General features: G+C 40.0%; 4 protein-coding genes across 11 annotated transcripts in view; 3 read left to right on the top strand and 1 right to left on the bottom strand.

The window, feature by feature from the left end:
• Positions 1 to 3603, top strand: part of LOC105256986 (ecdysone-induced protein 74EF) — a 183643-nt gene extending 180040 nt beyond the window's left edge. For all 6 annotated transcript variants that reach the window (XM_011267311.3, XM_011267310.3, XM_011267312.3 and 3 more), the window contains one exon: positions 725 to 3603. In XM_011267311.3, coding sequence (XP_011265613.1) covers positions 725 to 1281 — 557 coding nt within the window. In that variant the 3' untranslated portion in view covers positions 1282 to 3603. The remainder of the gene's footprint in view (positions 1 to 724) is intronic.
• A 3508-nt stretch (positions 3604 to 7111) lies between these two features.
• Positions 7112 to 15699, top strand: LOC105256989 (spectrin alpha chain). Its single transcript, XM_011267316.3, has 8 exons — positions 7112 to 7261; positions 7359 to 7590; positions 7875 to 11491; positions 11960 to 14487; positions 14564 to 14618; positions 14737 to 15115; positions 15199 to 15365; positions 15460 to 15699. The coding sequence occupies exons 1-8, from the start codon at positions 7112 to 7114 to the stop codon at positions 15586 to 15588; spliced, it is 7257 nt and encodes a 2418-aa protein (XP_011265618.1). The 3' UTR covers positions 15589 to 15699.
• A 442-nt stretch (positions 15700 to 16141) lies between these two features.
• LOC105256993 (transmembrane protein 39A) lies at positions 16142 to 18602 on the bottom strand. 3 transcript variants are annotated; one of them, XM_011267319.3, is made up of 8 exons: positions 18441 to 18602; positions 17872 to 18374; positions 17600 to 17739; positions 17406 to 17504; positions 17156 to 17265; positions 16803 to 17055; positions 16512 to 16719; positions 16142 to 16429 (listed from the first exon to the last, which is right to left on the bottom strand). In XM_011267319.3, exons 2-8 carry the CDS (start codon positions 18199 to 18201, stop codon positions 16175 to 16177), a joined length of 1395 nt encoding a protein of 464 aa, XP_011265621.1. In that variant the 5' UTR covers positions 18202 to 18374; positions 18441 to 18602; the 3' UTR covers positions 16142 to 16174. The 3 variants fall into 3 exon arrangements, with proteins under 3 accessions (XP_011265621.1, XP_011265622.1, XP_011265623.1); XM_011267320.3 differs by having other exon boundaries at positions 16143 to 16429; positions 17156 to 17262; XM_011267321.3 differs by having other exon boundaries at positions 16242 to 16429; positions 16538 to 16719; positions 18441 to 18600.
• Positions 18603 to 18632: 30 nt separating this feature from the next.
• Positions 18633 to 19811, top strand: LOC105256992 (ERI1 exoribonuclease 3). Its single transcript, XM_011267318.3, has 2 exons — positions 18633 to 18723; positions 19041 to 19811. Exon 2 carries the CDS (start codon positions 19058 to 19060, stop codon positions 19766 to 19768), a length of 711 nt encoding a protein of 236 aa, XP_011265620.1. The 5' UTR covers positions 18633 to 18723; positions 19041 to 19057; the 3' UTR covers positions 19769 to 19811.
• Positions 19812 to 19817: the final 6 nt, after the last annotated feature.

Raw genomic sequence — 19817 nt, 5'->3', positions numbered from 1 at the left:
TACTGAAAATTGTACAGAGTGTTCTTACATATGTTTAGAATCTTCAGTACAATTTTTAAATCGATTCGCTAAAGCGTTCGCAAGTTATAAGGATTTTAATTTGCACCGAATTAACATGTGTTCTTATGGGAAACGTATAACCACGTCGATTCAAGTGACAAAAACACATGAAATAATATTCAGAATTTGTTTAAGATTTGCAAAAGTTTAGATACAGAGGAAATATTTGGTCAAATAATATTATACAAGTATTAACTGGTTAAGAAGATATTAAATATAATTTAAATTTAAATTATTTTAAATATATTTTAAATTATATTTAATATCTTCTAATGAAGTTACCATGTATCCATGTCACAAGGCGAAATTCTCTGCCAAAAGTTAATCATTTCGATTAACAAAATTCGGAATATTTCAGTAAAAACGCAATAAAAAATACATCTCTGCACTGTAGTTAAGATCAAATTGTAATATTTCACACAATTTCTTATACTCAAAATATACCAAAAGTAGATATTCGTCAATATTGATTTTCAGCTACTTTTTGCTGGGATTGTACATACAAAACATCCTTAAATGCTTACAAGATATCAAGTAAATTAATTATATCAAGCTCGTAATTAAATATCTACGCGAAAGATTAATAGTTGTAAATTATATAGATAAAACTTAGTATAAATAACATGGAGATTTTTTCTGACCGCGGGTCTTTTTTCTTTTCCAGTGTCCGAGAGCTACAACAACTATGTGAACTCCATGTATGGCGGAGGCGGCCAATTCGCGACCCCCTGCACCCCGAGCCCGCCGCGGGGACCCGGCGGCGTGCCCACCAGCGTGATCCAAGCGGCCACCAGCTCGGTCTCGGACGACCTCTATCTTCTCGAGCTGGGCTTCCCGCCGCGCTCGAAGAAAAGTAAACTGAAGAAGCCGCGTCAAGGTGAGGGCGGCGGCGCCGCGGTGAAGCGGAAATCGCGCGAGGGCTCGACCACGTACCTGTGGGAGTTCCTCCTCAAGCTACTGCAGGACCGGGAATACTGTCCGCGCTACATCAAGTGGACGAATCGCGAGCGGGGCGTCTTCAAGCTGGTCGACAGCAAGGCGGTCTCGCGTCTTTGGGGCCTGCACAAGAACAAACCGGACATGAATTACGAGACGATGGGGAGGGCTCTGCGCTACTACTATCAGCGTGGTATTCTCGCAAAGGTGGACGGCCAGCGGTTGGTCTATCAGTTCGTCGAGGTGCCGAAGGACATCGTCGAGATCGATTGTACAGGCGCATGAAACAGGGAGCCGGCCCGTCCCGCGGTGGACGAGGAAAAGGAGCTGCTGCTGCGGCGGCAACGCGGCGTCTCGACGCGAACTCGACGTCGATCGTCGTTACCGTCATCGCTGCTGATGTTGCGGCGTCACGGGCCCGTCGTGGGATTTCATCCACGCGAAAAAACGCCGTCCAGCGATTCTTCCCGCCGAGACGCGCCAATCTGGCACACCCCTCAGACGTTGTAAAATGCATTTTTCCCTCTCCCTCTCACTTCATATATCTTTCTCTCTCTCTCTCTCCCTCTCTTTCTTCTTCTCTTCTTCTGTCTCTCCCACCTTGCTTCTCTATTTTTCTCTCTACACGTGTCCTTCTTTCTATACTTCTCTCTTTCCCTCTGGCTTTGTTTGTTCCTTGTATTATACCTATGTAAATGTATATTAAGGCGCCGGATGACGCGACGTCGTCGGAGGTGGTCCCGACCCAGTACCTCGTCCTCCTCCTGCGGTCCGTTTCTTTCTCGTGTGTCCGAATATCGCGTAGGATCGAGACGGGATCGGCATCGTGTGATTGGCGGCGCCCAAATCGTTGAAATTTGTACAAAATTTAGTTTTTAAAGCGTCGAGAAGAGGAAACTAAAGATTTTATCTCGGGATGTACCTTTTTTTGTGGAAGGACGCCGTGGACAAATTACTTAAGCGTGAAACATCGGAAAAAAGGAAAATTGTACATTCGAAAAATATATATAAATTATTTATTGTATATTAGACGTTTATATATGTGTGTTACCTAAGGAATTTGTTATGCGCGTTATATCCATGTAAATGGTAAACGTACGAAAACGGAGGAAAGTTTAGAGAAACAAAAAAACAAAAATGTAACGAAATGAGGGCTGTGAATGGATGATGGTAGCGAGAGGAGAGGAAAAGAGACGAGAAACGAGCACGGCGAAAGAATGAGAGGCAGCGTCTCTCGATAGCGTTTCACGGAGCGAGCTCAGGGAGGGGTACACATTATATTTTTTTAAGTATAAGCGGAAGGGATTGGCCCTTTCGATTCGTGAGCCGAGGGGCTCAACAACGCAAGGTGCTGGCTAATATACATACATACACACATACACACACACCGAGGTCCAACAATATTTAGCAAACCTAGTGTTACTGATTCGTATAAAGATTATCGAGACAGACATTATATTATATCTCTGTGTATATAGATATAAAGAATTTACCTTTAGTAAGAAAAATTATATATTATATTGAATATATTATATATATTATATAAATATATATATTATATGTTATGTAGTAAAAATGGAGCAAAGTTAAATGTATCTCTATGAGATTTGTCGTCACACCCGGCGACACGCGTAGGGAGCTTAACCGTCTCGTGCGCCCGCGACGTCTCTCCCTCGAAATCGTTCTACTCTTTACCGTTTCCCCCCGATGTTAGATCGGGGATGAATTTTATACATTTGAGGACGCGTTTGCCGATCGCGTTCGGCCCCCTCTTTTTAGTCGCAGTCATCGCAACGCACACATACATTGCTCTGGTCTCGCATGCTCAGACTGATCGGAGACGTCGCACGTACAACAGAGAGGAAGCCCACCCGGGGCGCGTAATAATAAAGCGCGTAACCCTAGAGTAAAATTTAACTTATTGGCGCCCCGGGACGCGTGACGCGCGCGAATGCGAGTGTATCCTACGTAGCCCTAAGTTTTTGTACATAAAGAGGAATCGTCGCAAAGAGATATATATGTTTAAGGGAGAAAGAATGTTGCCGGTTATCCTCGCGAGAATTATCCGCGAGAGAAAGAATACGACGAGGAAGGTGAAAGGAAAGGAAACGAAGAGTTGTACAGATCACGCGCGATGGTAAAACGTAACGCGTGTCACAGGCCGATTTTGCATTACAGCCTCGGGATATTTCGATGAAACGAAAAAAAGATATACAGTACATATTTGAACAGTGATCCAGTGCTGCCAATAATGCCTGTAAACGGTCCCTTCGGCATTTATCGCTCGAATCGGAGTCTTTTCGAGTCGAGTGCGCGGTGCTAGTTAGATTGATCAACGTTTCGGGGGACACCAGACATACCGATGATACAAAGCAAATTGCCTTCTCGTATTAACAAAGACGTGTTGCCTTCTAACAAAAAAAAGATGCATATAAAAAGTTCTAGCGATTTGTATCGTAAACCGTCACTTTGTCCAGGTACTTAAACCTCTTTACATACCTAGCATCGTTTTATGAAGAATTAAATTTTGTAATTTTATCAGAGTTCTTTGGAGTACGTGGCGCGACTTTTATCGTACTTTGAATACAATGTATTGGCGGGAAATAGTAATAACATTAATAATATTATTAATATAATAATAATGATAAAAGAACAAGATATATCAGAGAGTACAATAGACAAAAAAAGTACCTATAGTATACCACTTCTATACATGATACAGACACTTATAAACAATGAATGGACACTATACAACAGAAATCCTATTTTTAGGTAAATTAAATTTATATATATACATAACGATCCACACACTACACACTCTTTACGAGATATTTTAACAAATAAGACTTTATTGTAATAGAGATAAATACATAATTATTTACCTGTAAAATACGAAAACACGATGGATTGACTGTAAGGAACTCTAATGTAACGTTCTGTGATTCGTTGTTTGTAGGTGAAATTTAATAAAAAAGATTATTGTATCATAATATATATATATATACATATATATATATACATATATTTGTGTGATTTTTTAATTTCCTATTCCAGAAAATATTTCTAAATTTTCTAATTTTAATCGATTTAATTTTTTATTTCTTTGCACGAGCAATTTTAGTGATATTAGTTTGCGCAACTATATTTTGTAGAATTATAAATATAATGCTTTTTTTTATGCTTGGATATTAATATGCATAATATTTCAGAAATATAGCAAATACAACATATAAAAACAAACTTTTATCACCATTAATTAATTCTTCAAATGCTTATGATATGCGCATTAAAACTTTTTGATTTTACTTACAGAAAGTGCAATGGAGTATCGAGTACTCATTGTGAGATTGTTTGTTCCATCCTATTATCAAATATCTAACACATGTTCTACAGTAAGGAACCCAAGCCAAATAATTTATTTGACGAACAAGTACAGCTATTAAACTTTTATATTACTTTAATTCGTTTCAACTTGAATTTTATTTTCTCTTTCTTATGATCTTTATATAAATATAATGTAATTACCTACAAATGTGCTATCATTTTTGTGTCCTTACATTGGTGCAGAAACAGCATTACAAGTACTATATATTTACAGATATAATATCTGTATAACAAAAAAAGCATCAAAAGTAGAAATGGTAGAAAAAGGCTAATATTGTAGGCCAGCATAAATATCAATCAAATTATTCCACTACTCTGTCTCATTAGATTTGCAATTTTCTTTTATGATATTATAAATAAGATAAGGATTTAGGCATGTCCCAAATAAATTTATACAATCTTATATATGTAATATTGTACATAATATCGCAGTAATAAGATACAATTCTGGCAATGTAGTGATTTTTGGATTCTACTGAAAATAATTTAATTTGATTTATTTTTGAGAATAGCGCGCAATACTTAAGAGTAAATTATTTTTATGCCATATATTACCTGCATAAAATTCCACGCACAGTATCATATTGTCTGTGATACATGAAAAGCTTCATCGATGAAATAATGTGGTTGAATACGATTGAGATATAAGAAAAGTAATATAGTACTTGTAATGAATAACGTTAATAATATAATTGTTGTTAACGTTAATAATATAATTGTTATAATATGTGAAATACATAAATATTTTGTATTTTAGTTTCATGTAATTGAGATACGGCACTCATGATTACTTTGAAACTGTGTCCACAAATATCATTTAACTTCAATAGCTGCACATTCGTCATATTAACATTATTACGTTAATGCATCATAACATCAGCTTGTTTTGATTAATTTAATCTAACCTAATCAATTATACTACATGCTCCTCATTAAACTGTACATCGAACATTTAATACGATTAATATACTACGTAATAAAATGTATTACATTAATGATTAAATAATATTATTTTTAAAAGCATGGTAAAATCCACGCAGCATATGCTCGTGTTTACATCGACATCTGAAGACAGAGGTAAGGTTAGGTTAGGTTAGGTTAAATCGAAAAATTTATCGTTTGACGATTGGCATCCCTACAAGATCCCTGTGCAAGCACTGCGCGCGTATACAAGATAAACTTCAAATCGCTTCTAGCCTAACCATCTTCACGCGATAGACTTTATTTGAATTGCATCGCGTCGCATCGAATTATGACGCGGCGCCGATTTGCCCGAACTTAATTCGAGACATCGCGATGCTGTATAAGCGTCGAATGAACACGAATTGTCACGCAAATATGATAAATCAAATCGACTCACTGGCTGTTCCACAGGCCGCTCCATTCGCTCGCCTCGGGATGTCGCATTCCGATCTTGATGCACACAAACTCACACGATATCATCAACGCGAACGTGCGACACTTTATTCGGCACTCCCGATACTCGCTCGCATCCGATAATCATCATCAAAGACGCGAATAACGCGACGCGACTTCGCTCCACCTTCGCGAAGACGCCATCACTGAATACTATCAAAAACAGCTGTTGCGCGCTTCCATCGACGTATTATGAAAGTCGCGCGATCATCCTTGGACACTCTCAACGCTCGTTCACTCGCGATATTCGTTTAATTACGGTTAAAAGACGCGAAAAATGCAGATGTACGACGATCCGCGTAACTGCGCGTGACTCCGCTTCACTTATGACGTATGCAATGAGACGTAACTAACATGGCGGCCGACCGGTGCGCATTCGTTTCTGCGCATGATCATTACTGCGCTCGACGTTCGCGCGATTTTTGAATATTTTCTATTTTGAATTATTAATTTGCGCAGTTTTGATTAATAGCACATAATAATAAATATATAAAGATAGAATCAATTAAGCATATTGGTCATATATGTAGATTTGCCCGAGAAAGAGAGAAAAAATTGAAATATTTTTAGTAAAGGAAATATCTACTTGCAGATATCTATTTGTAGTCTTGTTTTTCTTTTCTTCTTTCGCGCGGTTTTCTTCGCGATGCGTTTAATCATCGCAAATTTAAATCAAAGAGAAACAATCGATTAGTAAATTAGATTACAATAGAAATGCAAAGAAAGAAAATTATCATGTCTAAAATAATAATTTAATTTGAAATACAAAATTAAAAAAGTTTCTAAGAGCGCAGTAAAACAATTAAATAGTAGACAATATTCAGAAATCAAAGTCGCGCGAAAAAGTTGAGCCCAATAATAGCCATATGAAATCTCTGATAATGATAGATAATTACATATATATCTCGTAAAATGTGACGCAACAGTTATTTATAACTGGATCGAGTAGCCGGCCGATTGTGTCATCGCCACTATTGGCGCGGAATTTGACTGATCGTTTATTCGGCCACCCGAACGTTTCCGACCTTCTCCGAGAACGCACGAAGTGTGAAATCCGGTGGGACAGTCGGGCCGTGGAACGTCAATCGCGGCGAACGAGGTGGAACGAATTTTCACGCGAACTATACGAATCCTTCGACTGCCGTTTCTTTCGCATTATCGACCAGACGACCTGTCAGTGGCTGCGCATAAGTTCGACGATCTGTCAGTGGCTGCGCGAAACGTCAATTATCGATTCCGACGACGGAATTGATCCTGCCACACCCCACAGTGGCCATTTTGTACACGAGTAGTCGGTGGGCTACTTCGTCCAGCCATGGACCAGATTACGCCTAAGGAGGTGAAGATTCTTGAGAATCCTGAGGACATCCAGGAGAGACGAGAGCAGGTTCTGGGACGATATGCCAACTTCAAGGCAGAGGCGCGCAACAAGCGGGACAAGCTCGAGGACTCCCGTCGCTTTCAAGTACGTTTCTTCCACTTGGTCCTCGATGATCGACATATAATTTTCTGACGTTTGACAGCTGACGTCCCGACACTCATTTTTGCTCATTGATTTTCAGTATTTTAAGCGAGATGCGGACGAACTCGAGGGATGGATCTACGAGAAACTCCAGGCGGCATCGGACGAAAGTTACAAGGATCCGACCAATCTACAGGCAAAGATTCAGAAGCATCAGGCCTTCGAAGCAGAAGTTGCTGCTCATTCAAACGCTATTGTGCTGCTCGATAATACCGGTTCTGAAATGATTGCGCAACATCATTTTGCTAGCGATGTAATTCGCAAAAGATTGGGTACGTCAAGTACTAGAGATATTAATTTATCTTATCGATTATTTGAATATATTGTAAAAATATATACTATCTATCAAATATACTGTCAAGTTTTTATTTATTTGCAAAAATATGAATTTAATATTTACAACTAGATTTTTATACAAACTATAAATTATTTTCAAATTGTTGCGTCCTTAAATAATGCTTTGGTATAATATTTTTAATAGAAAAAGCTCATTTTTATTGAATATGTGGTAAATTGATTTGTTTATATCTAATGTAATATACCTAATTATTTAAAGAGGAACTACATCGCCTATGGGAGTTACTGTTGTCCCGCTTGGCTGACAAGGGTCTGAAGTTACAGCAGGCTTTAGTTCTCGTACAGTTCATTCGTCAGTGTGACGAGGTGATGTTTTGGATTCATGACAAGGAAGCTTTTGTAACAACCGATGAGTTTGGACATGATTTGGAGCACGTAGAAGTGCTGCAAAGGAAATTTGACGAGTTCCAAAAGGACATGGCCAGTCAGGAGTACAGAGTCACAGAGGTGAACGAGCTGGCAGATAAATTGCTGTTAGATGGACATCCCGAACGCGATACCATTCTACGCAGAAAGGAAGAACTCAACGAATCTTGGCAAAGACTAAAGCAATTGGCCACTCTACGACAGGAGAAGCTCTTCGGGGCTCACGAGATTCAGAGATTCAATCGCGACGCCGATGAAACCATGGCTTGGATCGCGGAGAAGGATGTTGTTCTATCGTCTGATGATTTCGGTCGAGATCTCGCCAGTGTCCAGACGTTACAACGAAAGCACGAAGGTATCGAACGCGATTTGGCTGCTTTAGAAGATAAAGTATATACACTGGGCGCAGAAGCCGATCGTCTCGCCGCCATACATGAAGCCGACCACTCCAAGCAGATTCAAGCTAAACGCGCCGAGATCTTGCAGTCGTGGGAAAGTCTTACCGCAAAAGCGAAAGAGCGACGTCTCAAGCTCAACGAATCCTATTATCTGCATCGCTTCTTAGCTGATTATCGTGACTTGGTGTCATGGATGAATGACATGCGAGCCATCATTTCTGCGGACGAACTAGCTAAAGATGTAGCGGGCGCTGAAGCTTTGGTCGACAGACATCAGGAACACAAAGGAGAAATCGATGCTAGAGCCGACAGCTTCGATGCAACCACATTGGCTGGTAATACATTGTTGGAGAAAAAGCATTACGCTGCCGAGGAAGTGGCGCGGAAATTAAACTCCCTCGCCGATGATAAGTCATCCCTCTTGAGTCTATGGGAGAAGAGGCGCATCTTGTATGAACAATGCGTGGATTTACAATTGTTCTATAGAGATACCGAGCAAGCTGACGCGTGGATGGCGAAACAGGAAGCGTTTCTCGCCAATGAAGATCTAGGAGATTCCCTCGACAGTGTAGAGGCGCTCATTAAGAAACACGAAGACTTTGACAAATCCTTGGCGGCTCAGGAGGAGAAAATCAAAGTGCTTGACGACTTCGCTGGAAAATTAATCGAGGGCGAGCATTATGCTGCGGACGATGTGGCGCAACGGCGGCAACTATTACTGGAGAGAAGAGCCATTCTTCTCGAAAAATCGGCTCAGAGACGCCGTCGTCTGGAGGATGCGTACAAACTACAACAGTTCGAGAGGGACTGCGACGAAACCAAAGGCTGGGTTAACGAGAAGCTCAAATTCGCTACCGACGACAGTTATTTAGATCCAACAAATTTGAACGGTAAGGTTCAGAAACATCAAAATTTCGAACAAGAATTGAACGCGAACAAGACACGTATGGAAGAGATGGTAGCTACTGGCCAGGAGTTGATCGAAAGCGATCACTATGCCAGTGATCGCATACGCACTCGTACAGATGAGATTGTGACATTATGGGAAAGTTTGGCGCGGGCAACTGAGAAGAAAGGCGCGAAATTACAGGAGGCTTCCCAGCAGCAACAATTCAATCGAACGGTAGAAGACATTGAACTGTGGCTTTCGGAAGTAGAAGGACAACTCATGTCGGAAGATTATGGCAAAGATCTAACTAGCGTTCAAAACTTGCAGAAAAAACACGCGCTCCTAGAAGCCGATGTGGGCTCTCATGCCGACAGGATAGACAGTATTACTCAAGCAGCCGAGCAATTCGTCAACTCGGGCCACTTTGATGCCGACAACATTAGAACTAAGCAGGAGCAATTGCAAGCTAGATACAGCGCCTTACAACGTCCCATGAGTTTGAGAAAGCAACGACTTTTGGACTCCCTTCAAGTGCAACAGTTGTTTAGAGATATCGAGGACGAGGAAGCGTGGATTCGCGAGAAAGAACCAGTCGCGGCGTCTACTAATCGCGGCCGTGATCTAATTGGCGTACAAAACCTCCAGAAGAAACATCAAGCTGTTCTAGCCGAGATTAATAATCACGAGCCGAGAGTAGCCGCGGTATGCCAAGCGGGTTCAACGATGTTGCAAGAGGGACACTTTGCCGCTGAAGAGATCAATCAACGATTGGCGGCTTTGGACGAACACTGGGGACAGCTGAAAGACAAGGCTCGGCAACGTAAGAACGACCTGGACGACTCGTTGCAGGCGCATCAATACTTTGCCGATGCGAACGAAGCTGAATCGTGGATGAAGGAGAAACGTCCTATAGTGATGAACGGCGATTACGGCAAGGACGAAGATAGCTCTGAAGCTCTTCTAAAGAAGCACGAGGCCTTGGTCAGCGATTTGGAAGCGTTTGCGAGCACCATCGCGGCACTGAGAGATCAAGCTGCGGCGTGCAGACAGCAAGAGACTCCTACAATCGACATCACCGGTAAGGAATGCGTCGTCGCTCTTTACGATTATACCGAGAAGTCTCCTAGAGAAGTATCTATGAAGAAGGGCGACACTCTGACTCTTCTCAACTCCAACAACAAAGACTGGTGGAAAGTCGAAGTAAACGATCGTCAAGGTTTCGTACCAGCGGCATACGTGAAGCGTGTGGAGCCTGAGGCGGGTCTTAGCGCGTCCCAGCAGAACTTGGCTAGAGAGCAGAGTTCAATCGCCGCACGACAAGCGCAGATTCAGGGACAGTACGATGATCTTTTGCGTTTGGCACGCGAACGTCAAAATAAGCTCAACGAAACGGCCAAAGCTTACGTGTTGGTGAGAGAGGCCGCGGAATTGGCCACTTGGATTAAAGACAAGGAAAATCACGCACAAGTGCAGGACGTGGGCGAAGATTTGGAACAGGTGGAAGTAATGCAGAAAAAGTTCGACGATTTTCAAGCCGATCTTAAAGCGAATGAGGTGCGTTTGGCTGAGATGAATGAAATTGCCGTACAACTGATGAGTCTTGGGCAGACGGAAGCGGCATTGAAAATTCAGACGCAGATTCAAGATTTGAATGAGAAATGGACCAGTCTGCAAACCCTCACCGCGGAACGTGCCAATCAACTGGGTTCTGCTCATGAAGTGCAACGATTCCATCGCGATGTTGACGAAACCAAAGATTGGATTCGCGAGAAAGACGCAGCGCTGAATAACGACGATCTAGGCAAGGATTTGCGTAGCGTTCAGGCTCTGCAGCGTAAGCACGAAGGTCTGGAGAGAGATTTGGCAGCTCTGGGAGATAAAATCAAGCAACTCGACGAAACAGCTAATCGCTTAATGCAATCGCATCCGGAAACTGCCGAGCAAACGTATGCCAAACAGAAGGAGATCAACGAAGAATGGACTCAACTGACAGCCAAAGCGAACAGTAGAAAGGAAAAGCTTCTCGATTCGTATGATCTGCAACGATTCCTCAGCGATTATCGCGATCTAATGGCATGGATTAATTCAATGATGGGCTTGGTTGCTTCCGAGGAACTCGCATCAGATGTCACGGGCGCCGAGGCGTTGCTCGAACGTCACCAGGTAAAATATATATTCTCCATCGCAGCATCGAATACAATCATACATCACTCATCTGCCGAATCGTTTACGAGTCATTTAAATTATAGAATCACAGAGCAGAGATAGACGCGCGATACGGCATACTTCCAGAGGTATATAAGAACGTTTGAGCATGTATCGAGGAAGTCGCGGATTTGCTGGCGAGAATGTCTAAAATTAATCTTCGCGCCTCGTTGATGATGTTTTGTTCTTTTTTTTCTTTTACGAGAGGAAGCTGCCGATGTTTTCTGCAATAAAAGTACTGCCTATTAACAGTTTGAATATTTTCGATGCTTCTCGCGTAATTGCTGCCTTTCTGCTTATCGTAATATCTACTGCCGAATGGATTTGATCGTACATAACAAACAGGATTGCATATTGACACAAAAAACCCGAAAACATGAGCCACGTATGATTTTACTTTAATAAATCTTTTTCATTTTTTTGCAGGAGCATCGAATGGAGATAGACGCCAGAGCGGGTACTTTCCAAGCGTTCGAATTGTTCGGCCAACAGCTATTGCAATCTAGCCACTACGCCAGTGTGGAAATATTGGAAAAACTCGAGTCCATGGCTGAGGCGCGACAAGAGCTGGAGAAGGCCTGGATTCAACGGCGTATGCAGCTTGATCAGAACCTCGAGCTGCAATTGTTCTGCAGGGATTGCGAGCAGGCGGATAATTGGATGAGCGCACGAGAAGCTTTCCTTAGCAGCGCGGATGCGGTAGACAGCAGCGACAATGTCGAAGCTCTCATCAAGAAACATGAAGATTTCGACAAGGCGATTAATGCGCACGAAGAGAAGATTGCTACTTTGCAAACTCTAGCCGATCAGCTGATCGCCGCGGAACATTACGCCGCTAAACCTATCGACGAAAGACGTTGCCAAGTATTGGATCGCTGGCGGCATTTAAAGGACGCTCTTATTGAGAAACGCTCTAAGCTAGGCGAATCTCAGACCTTGCAACAGTTTTCCCGTGACGCTGATGAGATGGAAAATTGGATCGCCGAGAAACTTCAACTGGCTACCGAGGAGAATTACAAGGATCCCGCCAATATACAGTCGAAGCATCAGAAACATCAGGCTTTCGAGGCCGAATTAGCCGCGAACGCGGACCGAATTCAATCCGTGCTCGCTATGGGAGGTAATCTGATCGAGAAGCATCAGTGTGCCGGCTCGGAGGATGCGGTTCAAAAGAGACTGGCGTCCATCGCTGACCAGTGGGAATATCTCACGCAGAAAACTACGGAGAAGTCCATGAAATTGAAGGAAGCTAATAAGCAACGTACTTATATCGCTGCCGTGAAAGATCTCGATTTCTGGCTCGGAGAAGTCGAGAGTTTGCTCACGTCTGAAGACGCCGGCAAAGACCTGGCCTCAGTGCAGAATCTCATGAAAAAGCATCAACTTGTTGAAGCAGACATACAAGCGCACGAAGAAAGGATCAAAGATATGAATGCGCAAGCCGATTCGTTGATTGAGAGCGGTCAGTTTGATGCCGCTGGTATTCAGGAAAAACGGCAAAGCATAAACGAGCGTTACGAGCGAATAAGAAATCTAGCCGCGCATAGACAGGCGAGACTTAATGAGGCCAACACTCTTCATCAATTCTTCCGTGATATCGCCGACGAAGAATCTTGGATTAAGGAAAAGAAGCTTCTCGTTGGATCGGATGACTATGGCCGTGATCTTACTGGCGTGCAGAACTTGAAGAAGAAACATAAGAGATTAGAAGCTGAACTCGGTAGCCACGAACCGGCCATACAAGCTGTTCAAGAAGCGGGAGAGAAATTGATGGATGTTTCAAATCTAGGAGTACCCGAAATCGAGCAACGTTTAAAACTACTCAATCAAGCGTGGGCCGAATTGAAGCAATTAGCTGCCACTAGAGGACAAAAGTTGGACGAATCCTTAACGTATCAGCAGTTCCTCGCCAAAGTCGAAGAAGAAGAAGCATGGATTACGGAGAAGCAACAATTACTCTCCGTTGAAGATTACGGCGATACAATGGCTGCTGTTCAAGGTCTCTTGAAAAAGCATGATGCATTTGAAACTGACTTCGCGGCTCATGGTGAACGTTGCAAGGATATTTGCGAGGCTGGCGAGACACTAATCAAAGCTGGCAATCATCGAGCGGATGCTATTGGTCAACGATGCGCGCAGCTGCGTAACAAATTAGAGCAACTTGGAGCTCTCGCAGCCCGCAGGAAGACGCGGTTGAACGATAATTCAGCATACTTGCAGTTCATGTGGAAGGCCGATGTAGTCGAATCATGGATCGCCGACAAGGAAACTCACGTGCGTTCCGAGGAATTCGGCCGAGATCTGTCTACTGTACAGACTCTACTGACGAAACAAGAGACTTTCGATGCCGGTCTCCATGCATTTGAGCACGAAGGTATTCAGAACATCACTTCATTGAAAGAAATGCTCGTTGATTCCGGCCACGATCAGACACCCAGTATACAAAAACGTCATGCCGATGTCATCGCTCGTTGGCAGAAATTGTTGGCCGATTCTGATGCGAGGAAACAGCGTTTGCTGAGAATGCAGGATCAATTTAGACAAATCGAGGAGTTGTATCTGACGTTTGCGAAAAAGGCATCCGCTTTTAATTCTTGGTTCGAGAACGCCGAGGAGGACTTGACGGATCCGGTGCGTTGCAACAGTATCGAAGAGATTCGCGCTCTTCGCGAGGCACACGCACAATTCCAAGCCAGTTTGTCCTCGGCTGAAGCTGATTTCCAAGCCTTGGCCGCTCTCGATAGACAAATCAAGAACTTCAACGTGGGACCCAATCCGTATACATGGTTCACGATGGAGGCTTTGGAGGATACTTGGCGTAATTTGCAGAAGATAATTAAAGAACGTGATGTTGAACTCGCAAAGGAAGCACAGCGACAGGAAGAGAATGATAAATTACGTAAGGAATTCGCCAAGCACGCCAATGCCTTCCATCAATGGCTCGCGGAAACAAGGTTTGCATCGGTTTTGAAAAAAAATATTTATCCACTTTTCTTTAAATAAAAATATGTAAATTATCTTCTTTCTTAGAACATCCATGATGGAAGGATCCGGATCTCTAGAACAGCAACTGGAAGCTACCAAGGTTTGTGTAATTGAAACAGATATTTAAATTATAAAAATTAAATTAGAAAAACACATGTATCATCATTATGGTTATATTACATATAAATTATATTATATACATTAAATTAAATTTATAGCGAAAAACTCAAGAAGTGCGCGCACGTCGTCAAGATTTGAAAAAGATCGAAGATCTGGGAGCTATTCTTGAGGAGCATCTAATTCTGGACAATCGTTATACGGAGCATAGTACCGTGGGATTGGCACAACAGTGGGACCAATTGGATCAATTAGGGATGCGCATGCAACACAATTTGGAACAGCAGATACAAGCCCGAAATCAATCCGGTGTGTCTGAAGATGCACTCAAAGAATTCTCTATGATGTTCAAACACTTTGACAAGGATAAGAGCGGCCGTCTAAATCATCAAGAATTTAAATCGTGCCTGAGAGCTTTGGGTTATGATCTGCCCATGATGGAAGAAGGACAACCTGATCCAGAATTCGAGAACATATTAGGTTTTGTTTATTTTAATTCTCTGTTATTTCTGAGATGTATTATTTTAGATATCAATTTTTAATATAAATGTTAATATTCACAGACATCGTAGATCCTAATAGAGATGGCTACGTATCATTGCAAGAATACATGGCGTTTATGATCAGCAAGGAAACAGAGAATGTGCAAAGTTCGGAGGAAATAGAGAACGCTTTCCGAGCCATCACCGCAGCAGATCGACCATATGTCACGAAGGAGGAATTATATGCTGTAAGTACAAATATATTGCAGAGTATTCAGAAATATGAATTATACATCCATTCCCATAATAATTTACTAAATATTTATATTTTTATTTCTTTAGAACCTCACAAAAGAGATGGCCGACTATTGCGTCGCTCGTATGAAACCTTATGTAGATCCAAAATCGGAACGACCGATAACAGCAGCGTTGGATTATATAGAATTTACACGCACTCTTTTCCAAAATTAATTATGCATTCATATATATGCATGTTATATTAGTATTTTCCCAAGCTTATTAAATTATAACCGCGCGTGAACAATATAAAGTTATTGCACATTTTTTTTTTTTAAGACCGTGCTTGATTAATGTCTTTATATATTAATCTATATATTATTATATAGAGCATTTGCATTAGATTAACATTTAACTTTATTAGATCAACTAGCTGATATAGTGAATATGTTTATATATTTTCGTTGGTTTAATAAAAAAAAAGCAAAATTTCTTCTAATATATACACTTTAAATATATTTAACGCCTACATTTTTAAAAATATATTCACAATTGGATATATATATGAAATTTAAGATCTTAAATTTTTTCCATATCAGTTAGTCTTGGTTTAATACTTTTCCATGTTATTCTTCGAAATAAATGCCTTTAATATATTATTGCGTTCGTTTTTATTCAATAAAAACCTCTAAAATGTGCAAGTTCTTAAGTTTTCGTATAAATATTTCTACATTGATATATTCAAAATTTTTTTTTTGTTTTAGTATAATAAATTTAATAAAAATATAAAATAAATATTACAGAGAAATTTTTTTGTATCTTATTGAGCAACTGGATTTACAACCATTTGAGATTTTTCTTGAATTATTTGTTCAGCGCGATACACTTTCCAACATATTAAATAATCTCTCGCTACTTTGAACAAAGTATAATAATTTATAATCAATAACAGAGTCATCGAAAGTATTTGATACCACTCGGTTATCCGTAATAAAATAAGTAGTTGAACGCCCACCAATAACAACTGCAGTCCCAATAGTGAACATAGCAACATTGTTGGATTATTGAATAAGGCCTATGCGAGAAAGATGTATAACAATTAGTATATCAAGTGTATAATAATTTTCATTATTTATGGCAATAACATAAGATCGTACATGGAATCTATAGTGATTTAGATTACCCGGTTCCGCTGCTGTACATAAACCTTCGGAACGATAAATTTCACGATTATGCCTTACGATCGATCCGTGCGGCCACAATACCGTATCATTCCACGGTTGGGCGTATATGTGATTATTTCGGTTTTCTATTTTAACCCATCGGCCTAAGTGCAGCGCTGCCCTGTGCAGTACATCGCAATATCTAGAAATCAACGAACAATGTTCATATATTCTCGAATATTGAATTCGGTTAGAGAAATAGCTCTTACGGCTGAGTGTATTCACCTGACAGGATAAGACTGAGCAAAGCATGCGCTTATCCGTCCGAGCCAGAATAAAATTACGTGCTGCACCACCCATGGTATATTGAAATGTAAGTGCGGAGGTACGAAGATGATGGGCGCGATTCCGCAAACGTATGCACTACCGGAGGATGAGAACAAAGCTCGCTTTAATCGTCGGTTGAAATCAGATCTCAAGGTGAATACTTCCGCCCGGATGGCCGACGCATTTAGCGAGCAATTGTGTAAAGGTTTATCTGCGCGCGAGAAAAGTGACATCATAAACTTTAAAAATTATCATTAAACTTTTAATTAATAATAGATGAAGTGTGTGATTGAAATGTGATAGATACTTGCCTAATAGATATTTCGTTTTACGTTCTTCCTTTCCACATGAGAATGTTGAAGAAATATCGAAAAATGGCGCTGCGCTTATTCCAAACATGACAAAATATACTGACAAACTTCTGAAACAAATGGATATTATAAGCAATATGTCTCTAGTTTGAATTACAATAATATATATAAATGTTAACAATAATAAATAATAAAGATAATGAGACATTATTTAATATATTAATATATAATGGTAAAAAAAGAAACACACGGATAACACAAGTAAAAGATCTTCATAGAGTTATGCCTCTCAGCCATGTGATACAGACACCAACACAGTATGCTCATCACAGTAATTAATAGAGATATTCTGAAATAATTATATAAATATTAAAATACCTTAATAAAATTTCGCACACATTTCATTAAATATAAGTTACCCCATAATGAATCATAATACAATACCTCATAATCTTTTGGATTGCAGGTAACCATCGAACTGGCAATAACGTATCAATGAATTGCCGTAACAATGTATAAACAAATCTACGTGCCATCATCGTAAAAATAAATATCAGCAGATAAGGATCTATCAAATAAAAATTCTGAAACAGAATTTAGGGTAATTTTAATTATCTCAATATATTATAATCTGTATCTTCTTTAGAATTATTATTTATAAAAATGTCGGTGCCTATATAATTTTCTGTATGCAAAAGTATCATACTATAACGTACCATACTATAATTATTGTACGAATGTGGTAACCACCATACAGTTCTGTACAGATTCAGCAGTTGCAGACAAGCTGCAATGATTGAGATGGCCAAGGATAAAGCTTCAAAGGTCAATTGTCCGTCGACCGGTACTACGGGTATGGGAACGTGCTTTGGTGCCAGAGATTTTCCGCCGTAAATCTCATCGATCCTTCTGTCATCAACGCCACTTCCGACCGCTCTTTCTCCGCTGTTACTCCTTCCATTGATATTTGCAGATCCAGCGTAATTATTGCTGGATCTGCCATTCGGGCCAGCTCGACCGGCAGCGTTTCGTCTGCCACCAGGCATGTTTCATGTGCATTTATTCCTTATGACATTCGAAAGACACGAGCTTCCTTATCCCAATGAATTTTGCACATGACAAACGCAAAGATAATCTTTAGTTGCAAGAAGCGTATTCTATCAAGGACAGTATTTTCTCTCCGGTTGTAATTTTTCTGACATTCATTTTGTATATGTCACTGTAAACAAAACAAACACACGATGATAAATATGATGCAAGATATCTCGAGAGTTCACGTTTATACCGGATATTCAACTCGAGCTACTTGGATCTTCTTTGACGAAAGTACTCGATTTCTTCAATGCTTTTCCAAAGGCAAAAACTGAAAAGATTGCTCGATTGAAATGTTGACAACAAGAGCCACGAACAACTGTTTTTTTTTCAAGGTTAAGAAATTCACGCAGCAAGATAAGCGCATGCGCCATCTACTGATATATGTATCCACATGTGTTGTAATGTCATTTTTTTCTCGTAAAATTGGAGCTTTTCTCCTGAATAGAATTGTTATTAGAAATTGTCAACAAAAGGTATTATTCTCCTAAACAATCTAAATTAAGAATATCAATCTATCTGAAATTCATTTCACTTTACTATTTTTTTTTTAATAAATAATCGCGATGTACGTATTAACTAACCTTGCATTTAATGTTGTCAAAAATATTGTTATTAATAATCCTTTGCACAAGTATTTTTATATTTTTATAAATTTCTATATATTGATTAAATAAAAACAAATAATAAAATTACTAAAGGAATACATATCAACAAGTTAATCTAAGTTTGATTTGTCTAAAGTTAATCTAAATTTGATTAATCTAAATTTTATTGTTTTGAAATTGCACAGATATAATTCGTTCAAGCATGGCTCATCGAGTCCTTCGAAAATATCCTAGAACGACGATAAATCGTGTCCAGAAAATAGTGCAAAAGTTTGAGTATCTACTAGTAATGGACTTTGAAGCTACATGTGACAAGCAAGTAACGCTTCAACCTCAGGAAATTATAGAATTACCATGCGTAGCACTGTCTACTAGCGATTGGAAGTTGAAGGATACATTTCACGCCTATATTAGACCTAGGGTCTATCCTAAGCTCACACCATTCTGCATAGAATTGACAGGAATTATGCAGGAGATGGTAGACGATCAACCTTGCTTCGCGGATGTATTCTCAAAGTTTCGCAAGTGGTTAATCGAAGGAGGATATTTTGATAGATCTGATAAAAGTTCGTTCGTAACATGTGGCAATTGGGACTTAAAAACGATGTTACCGAATCAATGTAACTTGGACAATATTACATTACCAGATGAATTCAAGCAATGGATAGAATTGAAGCATACATTTTGCGACTCTACTGGATATTATCCAAGAAGTTTAAAAGATATGCTTACGCGATTAGATCTTTCAATGCAAGGGCGTTTACATTCGGGCATTGATGATGTGAAAAATATGGTTTCCATCATACAAGCTTTAAAAGAAAGATATAACACGCAATTTAAAATTACTTCATCATTAACAAATTCTGCATTAGATTTAAGCAATCGTAAACAAAGCGAAGTAAGAAGAATATAAACAAATAAAACAAAGAAAACACATAGTTTGTTAAAAATTAAGTTTACAT

The sequence above is a fragment of the Camponotus floridanus genome, unplaced genomic scaffold, assembly GCF_003227725.1.
Source record: "Camponotus floridanus strain SB8 unplaced genomic scaffold, Cflo_v7.5 scaffold24, whole genome shotgun sequence".
In the NCBI taxonomy this organism is placed as follows: domain Eukaryota; kingdom Metazoa; phylum Arthropoda; class Insecta; order Hymenoptera; family Formicidae; genus Camponotus; species Camponotus floridanus.
This window is presented reverse-complemented; position numbering and strand designations above follow the sequence as displayed.